An 11,252-nucleotide genomic window follows, 5' to 3' on the forward strand; every position below is an offset into this window, starting at 1 on the left:
ACACTATTGTTAATATAAAGCACTTAAAGTTATGAGTGCCAAGTTTGAAAGGTGGGTTGAAGCAAGTGCCAATTATGAAGGTGCAACATTGGTAAAGCATAATTTTTGAAAGCTTGGGTTGAAGGAAGTGCTTGGTTCAAAATAACATAGTGAAGGATGACTCCACACAATCCAATCTTGTATGTTTGGGTTGAATGAAGCACATAGTTCAAAGCAACACAGTGAAAGGTAATTGCATAGAGTTAGAGAACAAGGGTAGAGTTTAGAGAAACATAGTAGAGTATTGTAGTGTAGATTGCATATCATATCACAAAAGGGATTGGTGTCCCCAGTAGGTCGGCGAATACAAAGTTGCAGGGATTGGCGTCTCCAGTAAGTTGCTTCCTACAAATTGTTGTAATAAAGGTTGGTGCCTACAAAGAACTATTATATGAAGAAGTGTTGTGATTTTCTCCCAAAATAGTTTCCACATATATCTTGTGTTTCATGAACTACTTATGACATTGTTTACTTATGGCTTTTGAATGTTTAAATATGTATAAATTGTATTATTATACTAATTCAACCCCTCCTCTTTAGTACAAATGTGAAATCGAAAACATACACCAATTTCAAAACAATTATTCGAAAAATTTTAGTGGAGAGGAGAGGTCTAAACCCCAATAAAAGATCCACCGTTGCATTAATGAATTGCAAATACAACTCAAAACATTAAACACTGAGGATCATCTAATGACAAAGAAGTTGGAAAATTTAGAGTTCTCTAACTTTGAGGACATAGGTGACATTGATCTCATGTAGGTGGACTCCTCTATCATTTGAATTTTTAAGTTTTTAATTTCTATTTTTTAGTGAAGAATAAACAAAAAATTCTAAACAATAATAAACTTAATCACTATAATACTCAATAAAGTATATTACCATGATATACCTATGCTATTGATATGATTTCCATAAGATAAACTACTAACTATAAATTGGATATATTATCTTTTTGTTAAAAATATAAATTTAAATTAATTTATGAAAAAAATAAAAATAAAAATAATATTTATTTTATTAACACAAAGAATGAGAGACTAAAAAATTAGACAACCTTTATTAATATAAAAATTTAATACAAAAATTATATACATCAATCAAAACTTATTCACCTAAAATACTTTCAAAATTATTACTCCAAAAAGCCAATGAGATCAAAAACCTAACATCCATTAAAACAAATAAAATTATTAACACAATTAAATCTTATAAAAGATAGATAAAAACCTACCATAAAAATCTTAAATTTATTGGTTCATAAAAAATTATAAACCTCATATAATCTTATAAAAGATAAACAAGTCATTGAGATAAAAACCTACCATAAAAATATTATTGATTCATAAAAATTATAAACATCATATAATTTATAAATTTGAAATATATTATTAACATTTTAAAATAAACTTAAAATTTAAGAAAAACATTTTCATAAAAATCACATAACAATTGAATTTTTTGGCCCACGCATTTCGAAACCAACAAGTGTAGTTCATCATGAGAACCAAACCAACAAATGTAGTTCATCATCAAGACCAGATGAAGAGTGGCAAAGGCTTAAATAGAGAACAATGTAGAGACCATAATTCCAACAAGTGTAGTTCATCATCAGAACCAAACCAACAAGTGTAATTCATCATCAGGACCAGATGAAGAGTGACAAAGGCTTAAATAGAGAGCAATTTAGAGACCATAATTTCAAGAAACCGCTATATTTGAACATTAATATATAACTTATGATATTAATTTATTAATATATTAAAAACAAATATTTTAAATTATAATATTAATTTATTAAAAACAAATATTAATAAGTAATGCTTATATTAAATGGCTAGTTTTTTAAAAATAATATTTAAATTAATTTATTAAAATCAAATATTATTAGAAAAATCTATTATTGGGAAATAATCTACAACACAACAATAAATTATAAAGCGAAAAAAACATAAACAAAAATAACAACAAAAAAAAAAAATCAAAGTCAAACTCCAAACAAAAAGGGAAATAAAAAATTATAAAAAAGAGTCAAGACCTTAATCAAGACAAGATCATTTAATAAATAAAAATAATTAATAGAAATAAAATAAACTATAAAAAAAAAATCAATAAATAAAACAATGTCAACAACAAAATACTTGGCTGATGCTCATTAAACAAATTGTTGAGAATGAATATAATGATAAAATATTTAAGAAAACATGAAGGATTAAGAATATAAACTCCAATCAAGAATAAATAAACAACAAATACTATAAAAAAGATGAATCCAAAAAATAAAAACTAAAAAAACCTAGAAAAATTAGACAAGAACCCAATTTCTACTAATAATCATTATGGATCAGAAAAACCTAAATTCAAAAACCTAAAATCAGAAAAACCTAAAATTAATTAAAACAAATTAGATTATTAACATATTAAAAAAACATTATTATTTATAATATGAATCACAAAAATATAAAATTTAACATTCCATTAAATATAATATAAAATAAATTATTGACCTAAAAACTTACCAATTTATTGATTATAAAAAATTATAAACATATACAAATTGTAAATATGAAATAGATTATTAACATCTTAAAACTTTTAACTACTTCAAAATAGTTATCACTCTTTTCTGGTTGTATTTTTTTAATATTCCGTAAGATTATTACCCAATCAAATTGAAAAATTTAATTCCAATATTTGGGTTTAATTTTTACAAGTAATGTGTTGTCGTGTAATAAAGACCCTCTTACCAGATGGGTTAAAATTTGCAACTTTTGGCAATAATTTAAACATTTTAGCTCATATAATAAAATAATATGAGTTTTAACAATTATGTTAATTTGTAAATTGTTAAACATTAATTTAAAAATTAGTAATATATTGGCTTTTAATAGGATTAAAAAAGTAAAGGTTTTCTTAATCTAAGATCGTCTAAATACACCTGATGACTTACGAGTGGTTTATAATTAACCAAATTTAAATGAAAACATAATCCACATAATTCTATCCATTGTTAATTCCTTTAAAATTAAAATTAAAACTATTATTTAAAATAAAGCATTTTAAGTAATATTTAATTCCTTTAAATGTTCGGAAAAAAAATTAAAATTAAAAATATTATTTATTATTATTTAAAGTATCTTAAAAGTGGAAGCATTTTGAATAATATTTAATTCCTTAGAAAAAAATTAAAATTAAAAAAATTATTTATTATTATTTAGATTGGAAAACAAATTTACCCACCAACAAAAGAACAAGCATATGAGACCAAAGCAATACAAAATAACTTGTATAAATAAGTTCACCACACAAGAACATATTTCCCTAGATGCAATGCTCTTAAAACAAAATCACATGAATGCGACGCTGTACGACCACTGGAACAACTTTCTCTAGACAATCACCATCCTCGCCCGTGATAAGCCAGCCATCATATAAATATTATTCTGTTGTGAATGGCGACAAAGGTCCTCTTCCATCTATCTTCTTCATTCACCAGACAGCAGTGACGAAGTTAGTTCATACTTCCAGTGATAAAGTTATACTAGTACATTCATGCTTTTCTTCACTTGCAAGGATCCACAGCTGGAGGCTCAGGCGAAATGGGTAAATTCTACAGCATTATTTGCTTCGTATTTTTCACTGAAAGGATCCACTGTTAGAGACGCTAGGTGATATGAGTGAGAATTCGAAAGCATCACATGGAAGATCCAATGCTAGAGGCACTAAGTGAAATGAGTGAGCACACCAAAGCATCTCACATGGATATTTATAGTACTTACTCGGCATGGGTTTATGGCTTCAACCTAGATTTTTAGTAATTCTTGCTCAAAATTAGGTTATGGTTTCAAAGTGCTTGTTAGATTGATTACAATATCTGCCAGTTAATGGTTTCACTAGTTTACCATGTTACCATCTCGATTCCACTTGTGCAAAATAAAAAAAATTGAGGCCACACAAGAAGAGGAAACCTCCATACAACCTCTGGGTGATGAAGGCACATCATGGCCCGGAAATGCACCATCATTCATGTGACTCATAAATTCAAAAAACGACCATGATGGTTATCTGACAGAGGTATCAAAAGACGGAATAAAGGAAGACATCACGACCATGGTGCGGAAACTTGGTTCAGCATCCTCTCACATTGTTTTGAGTGAGATTTTGGTCCGCGCTGATACAGGAAAAACCAATAATGTAAAGATTTGTTTAGCTAACTAATGTTGAACCTGGATCAAGCCCCACACAAAATACAACCTAGAAAATAAACCAGCCCTCTAACCTTTTGGCTTTTTATAAAATAAATAATCATTTCAAACATTTTTATATGTGATATTATTAATGGTCTGGCCACCATATTAGCATCTCTATTCCACTGGTGCGAAAGAAAAAAAAAAAAAAAAATTGAGGCACACGAAAAGAGGAAAAAGGCAAATCATGACCCGCAAACGCACCATCATTCATTCATGTGACACATAAATTCGAAAAACCACCCATGATGGTACTCTGCGCAAAAAAGTACAAGCTAGAAAAACCAGCCATTATGATGTTTTGACTAGAAAGCACAAAGCCATTGTTTCAATTTAGTGTTGATGAACTACGACAGCTACACCAAACCATTGGTTCCAATTTATTGTTCATTAACTACAGCCACTGGTTACTACAGTACTGAAAACCAGTAGTTTCAATTACTACTACAGATTACTACACATCTAATCCACAGCCAATGGTTACTGAAAAACCAGCCATTATGGTTACTGAAAAACCAGCCAGTACTGAAAAACCAGCCATTATGGTGTTTTGACTAGAAAGCACAAAGCCATTGTTTCAATTTAGTGTTGCTGAACTACGACAGCTACACCAAACCATTGGTTCCAATTTATTGTTCATTAACTACAGCCACTGGTTACTACAGTACTGAAAACCAGTAGTTTCAATTACTACTACAGATTACTACACATCTAATCCACAGCCAATGGTTACCACCCCAAACCAGCAGTTTCACTTCCTACCACATTGGTTTCCATTTATTGTTATAGCACTCCGAACCATTGAATCATGGAGGAAAAGAGGAAAATATCTCAGTAGTGAAACCAGCAGTTTCATTTACTACTACATTGGTTTCAATTTATTGTTACAGCACTCCGAACCAATGAATCATGGAGACAAAAATCTCAAGCATTCACGTCGTAAAAACAAAACACATTAATCTCCTTTCTTGCAAAGGTGTCTCTTTTTACAGCAATCACGACAGAATCAGATTTATCATTTATACAGACTCAGATCATGCCCATTCATCATTAATTGTTATCTCCTTGAAAATTTTACATATAACCTTTTGGTTTTTTATATCAAAATAAAATAAATAATCATTCCAGGCATTTTTATATTTGATATTATTAATGGTCTGGCCACCATCTTTAACAAATATTAAATACAGTTGACAGAATGCTTGAAATCTTGAATCTACTTTTCATATCACAGTTCAATGTGGAGCACATGTTATGCATAGTCAGTGTAGTGTAGATATTATCTTCGGATTATAAGAATAGGGAAGACTTTAACACAATCTCATAGACCACATTTCCTTTCTGCCAAAAAGACCAACCAACAACCAGCCAGATCATATCACAGTTCAATGTAGAGCACATGGTTATGCAGTTCAGTGTAGTCTACATCTTATCTACAGAATAGGAAAAACGTTTAACACAATCTCATAGACCACATTTTCTTTCTGACGAAAGACCAACCAGCAACCAGCAACCAGATCATCACAGTTAAGTGTAGAGAACATGTTATGCAGTTCAGTGTAGTCTACATCTTATCTACAGATTATAAGAATAGGAAAAGCTTTAACACAATCTCATATACCACATTTCTTTTCTGCCAAAAGACCAACCAGCAACCAGCCAGATCCCCAGTCAAGCCCAACTTTGAAGAAAAAAGAATAACCTGACATCCCATAACTACGATGGCCTTCTACATAACATTATGGCACTAAAACAGAGCATTACATCTGGAATAAATCCATTGTACACCATATTATTATTAATTCTTACATACATATAAATGCTACTCAATCAACCCAGAAAAACATGTAAGAACGATAAAGGAAAAAACCACTATGCATCCCAGCATCCCATAACATTCCAAATACCCAGTTTATCCCTGGTCCATAACCACATACCACATTTTCTTTCCGCCAAAAGACCAACCAACAACTGCCAGATCCCCTCAGTCAAACCCAACTTTGAAGAATCCCATAACTACTATGGCCTTGTACATAACATCGTGGCACTAAAACAGAGCATTACATTTGGAATAAATCCCATTGTACACCCATAGAATTACTTTTAGATGAAAATATTGAATGCTACTCAACCCAGAAGAACATGTAAGAACGATAAAAGAAACAACCACTATGCATCTCATAACATTCCAAAATTCCAAATACCCAGTTTATGTCTGGTCCATAACCCTGTGAAAGAAAATCTTGATACATCCATACATATGGCAACTCAAACACAGCATTATATTTGGAAGTATAATAATAAATCTATACATATGATGAACGCTCAACCGAGCAAGTAAAAATGTTAAAATAAAGAACTAAAAGGACTGTATTCAGAATAAAATCATAATACATCCCAAAGTTTATTCTGAGTCGGGAAAACAGTTTCCTACAATGAAATCACCCCTACTAATTCTACAACCTAAAATGTCTGAAGAATTCCAGAACCTCAAAATCCTCTCCTAATGAGATGCGAAGGTCTCAGGAAAAGAATGGATAAAATTATGTGGAAGAAACAACAAATATGCAAAAGCTCACACAGGTGTGGGCGGCACTCAAATCTATCATCCCACTAATTTACAAGCGACTCGTGAAGAAGCCACCGGGATAATCGATGATTACAGAAGGAATACAGCCAATGCAGCTCCAATCAAGGCCATTTTCTCCAACTTCGCAACTTCTGCAGAGCTCTTGTCACCAGCGACAGGTGTAGGGGCAGTGCTAGGTGGTAATTTGGAAGGAAAAGTGCTAGGCAATGGTGGGCTGCTTGTAGATGAACTAGGGACAGCACTTAAAGGTGAGGAAGCAGGCGATATAGAGGCTACGGGAGCAACAGACGGGGGAGATGGGGGAGAAGAAATTGGTGATACCGTCGGTGTAGCAACCGTTGGTCCAGATGTTATAGGACTAACCGTGGGACTACTAGCCTTTATTGGAGTAGAGACAGGAGAAGAAACAGGGGATGCCTTTTTTGGAGAAGATACAGGGGATGCCTTTTTTGGAGAAGATACAGGCGATTTAGTGGTGGAAGTGGGTGCTCCTGCTGTTTTTGATGGTGAAGCTGCTGGAGACTCTGCCCAACATGAAGAACCCATCAAACTCACAATCAAAAACATCATCACTGCAACTGCCTTAGTGCCGGCCATTGTATCAGATTCGAATGACGAAGTACGTCAAAGTGTTTAAAGGCCTAAACAATGAATATCTCAAAACCAGAACAGAAACAATCAACTCGCAAGACTTCAAAGACTTAAAGCCGGAACAATGCTTCACAGAACCAATCCCCAACTTCAGACATAAATAAACCTCTCAGCCACAACGCAGCAGTAATAGCTTGGAAAAAAAAGCAAGCACTTCAATGCAAATTATAGGCAAAAGTGGAGTTCGAGGGGAAAGCAGAAACGAGTATCCTAAGAATCAACCGTCACTTATTTTACCTTTCCCATCAAGTGGACCACTCACCACGCGTCCTCTGTGAATTCCCCAGAATACTGTCTAGTTGCTTTTTGTACCGTTGCTCACAGAATACTTGCAGAATACAGCGAGGCATCGAATTGTATATGGGACCCCATTTCCACTAACACATAATTCCTGACAGGGCCCACCGTACTATGTCTTGGAAAGAGCCATAAAATTTATAAAAGGAAAACCCTACCAAGGAAAAAAACAAAACCCTACATACCCTAACGGAAACCTAGATAGAAAAAAGCTCCCCAGCGAAAATAAAGCCAGAAAAATTAATTCTAGACCTTTAAACATTTCCACAGCAAAATCCCTGTAAAATACTGTGCATTCTTCCTGATTATCCCCCGTTACTACACCACAAAAGCCCTGCAAAATTACAAATCCCGATAATAGCCATTTAAAACCACCCTGACAATGTACAAATATCACTAGATTAGCCGTTAAAAACCCACCACAGTCCACGACCCATGATGGGCCACATTCAATACAGTCTGTTGTACGATGACTGAACGGCGTCAGGCCACTACTGTACTGGATCATTCATCTTTGGTAACGTTAAAATCTATGCAACGGCTGCCAACAGTAACGGCAAGCTTATCTCCCTTGGTATTTTGGATGCGCGTGGTTTCAAGATGGAACCTTTTTCGGCCATGTTTTGAATTTTTTTTTTTAAATTGGGCTTTCAAATTTGAGAAGCATCGAGGAAATTGTGAAAATTTTAGGAGGTTGAAATTATAAATCGTAACTAGTTTATAACTGGTTTGTTTGATCTGGTTTTTAATTAAATTTAGACATTATTTTAGTTAGTCGTTGGAGGCTCTGCTCAAAGTATTTAACTGGCAAAGATAGACTGATTTCTCAACTTGTTATGATGAACCACATTGATTGGTTCGAAACGCTTTCTAAATGTGATTTACCCCGAAATTTCTTCTTATAATTGTTATGGATCACAAAAGCCTTAATTCAACCATTATAAATCATAGTTTATATATATATATATATAATTGTGTATTAAATATAGTAAGAAATTGTTAGAGTTGTAAATTTGAATGGTTAACTTTAAACAAACTGGATTTTTTGAGATTGTTTATAGTTTTGAATCTATTTATATAATTTATTTCATATAATTAAAAGTAATAAGTTTTTAATAATATTTATTTTAAAGAATTTTAATTTTAAAAAAAAAACATAAAATTATATAATAAAATTGAAATAAGATTTTTTTTGAAATTAAATTAAATTTTATATATATATGAAAATTTTAAAATGTAAATACTGAGAGAAAAATATTTTTTTAAAACATTTAGAATATTTTTTTGGGATAATTAATTATGTGTTTGGCCAGGGTATCTTGGAATAGGTTTTCTAGAACAGGTATAGTTTATTTTGGAATAAATCTTTCAGAATAGGTGTGATTTATGTAGAAATAGACTTTTCCATAATAAGTATGGTTTATGTAAGAAAAGGTTTTGTAAAATATTTATTAAAAAAGTTTCTAAATGGTTTATAGTTTTGCTACCTTCACTTCACTTATGGTGTTACAAATTCTCAACTTTATTGGCTATTAAAAAAATATACAATTTCAAATTATGACTGGAGAAAATCTATATATATATTTTTAATTATTAATACTAGGTATCTGAAACTGGAACAATATTCAGATTATTTTATTTACATCTAGAAATCATAGAGATAATCATGCCAGCAGTTGACAGAAGTTCTGTCAGTATTCACATGTCTGGCAGTTTAGCAGGTTTGTTGAGGTCACACTTGTATCAAAGGGTCCAATCCACTTTGTTAGGACAAGATTTTTAACTTTTGCCTGACTGATATGACCGCAGCCTGAACGGAATCCAAATTTTTTTTTGGTTGAATCTCTAAAGTTTTGGGTATTATGATACATATGAAAAATGGAGGGAGGGACTGTCAGAAAAGGAGCCCTAGGGTTTTGAATATTGTATGGTGAAACTTTTATAATGTTATAAGTGGAAAGCCAGTAAAGCATGACTCCCAGGTCACCTTTCCAGGTCAATGATGTGAACAACATTGTTGGAAGTGCATGGAACCTTTTTTTCCAAGGGCCAAAAGATTGTGTTTTTAGCTTAAAATACCAATCATGCTTTCTGAATTGGAGCACTTTCTTGAGAATATTACTTTTGCAAACATGCCAGGAGAGTGGCCACACTTGATAACTATGGACCAAACAGCTACTAGGTATCTGCAAAGTATTTTGGTGTATACATATTTTCCACCACTCGAATAAATTAGTAAGTGCACATGGTAGCATTATTTCATAGAAAAGGACTACTAAACTATGTGGGACCTATAATTTAGAGGTCGCTATCCAATGGGAATCTATACGCTGACCCATAATTCAGGTCCTTATCTCCATGGGAATCAAAACATGAGTACATGTATGGGTTTATACATTAATTACATTTTATATGTTACATTTTATGCTAACACTATAAGGTGATAAATACCCAATTACATATATGAAATCATGTTATTAATGTTTTTTTGATGTGCTGTAAGTGGTTTTCCTGTGTGGGAATCCAAACATGAGTACCTTTATGTGTTTATACATGAATTACATTTAATGCTTACACTATTAAGTGATAAATATCCAATTATATATGAAATCATGTTATTAATGCTTTTTGTTAGGTTGTTAGTGGTTTTTTTAATTTTAAAATAGAATATTAAATAATTGTGGTTAGAGGTGTTAATAGTCCAAAACCGTAGTGATGTTTTAGTGGTGTAAATGTTTGTTTATAAATATATATATGTGGACTCAATTAAAAATAATAAAAGGTTAAAAATAATATAGAGTATAGTATGAAGAGATGTTGTAATATCCATAAATAAAAGTAAAAATTTAAATGTTAACTCAATGAATAATAAAAAATAAAAGTAATAAAAATAATAAAATTTAATTTGTTATATTGTAATTTTGTTTTTATTAATAAAAATACTAACAATTTTTAAGATAAAAGAATCATAATATAGCACATTAAAATATACACATATAAATGGTAGCTATAAATTAAGATATTTTTTACCATATAAATTAAAATAATGATTATGTAATTATATTTCAATTTAATTAATAAACACATAAAAACTTAAGATTTAAAATGGATATTCACCCCTCTCTACCATGATATTATTAATTATTAACTTGTAAATAGGAGTCAATATCATGGCTTATCAATACCACAAGCCCAAAAACCATAACTCATTTTACAATTTAAATAATTTAATTTAATTTAATTTTACAACGTTTTTTAATTAAATTTAAAAGAAAAAAAGTTGTAATTATTTTTGAGATATCTCTAAACCTTCTATCATCATTACTACTGAAAATATTATGTGGATATTCTATAGAGATCAAATCAAAGTTTTAATAAAATTGAAAATAAGAATACTTTTATATATAGAGATGTGAAATTTATATAAT

The 11,252-nt window shown here is 31.1% G+C and overlaps 1 protein-coding gene across 1 annotated transcript; it reads right to left on the bottom strand.

The window, feature by feature from the left end:
- Positions 1-6,632: 6,632 nt before the first annotated feature.
- Positions 6,633-7,716, bottom strand: LOC149203323 (uncharacterized). Its single transcript, XM_089403402.1, has one exon. It carries the CDS (start codon positions 7,471-7,473, stop codon positions 6,946-6,948), a length of 528 nt encoding a protein of 175 aa, XP_089259528.1. The 5' UTR covers positions 7,474-7,716; the 3' UTR covers positions 6,633-6,945.
- Positions 7,717-11,252: the final 3,536 nt, after the last annotated feature.

This window comes from Pinus tabuliformis, chromosome 2_1, assembly GCF_031772625.1.
Source record: "Pinus tabuliformis cultivar Carrire ecotype Pingquan chromosome 2_1, CPIR1, whole genome shotgun sequence".
In the NCBI taxonomy this organism is placed as follows: Eukaryota; Viridiplantae; Streptophyta; class Pinopsida; order Pinales; family Pinaceae; genus Pinus; species Pinus tabuliformis.

What these genes read in the sequence shown, in the direction of transcription:
- LOC149203323 (XM_089403402.1), bottom strand. Translation starts at nt 7,473, where the DNA reads ATGGCCGGCACTAAGGCAGTTGCAGTGATGATGTTTTTGATTGTGAGT.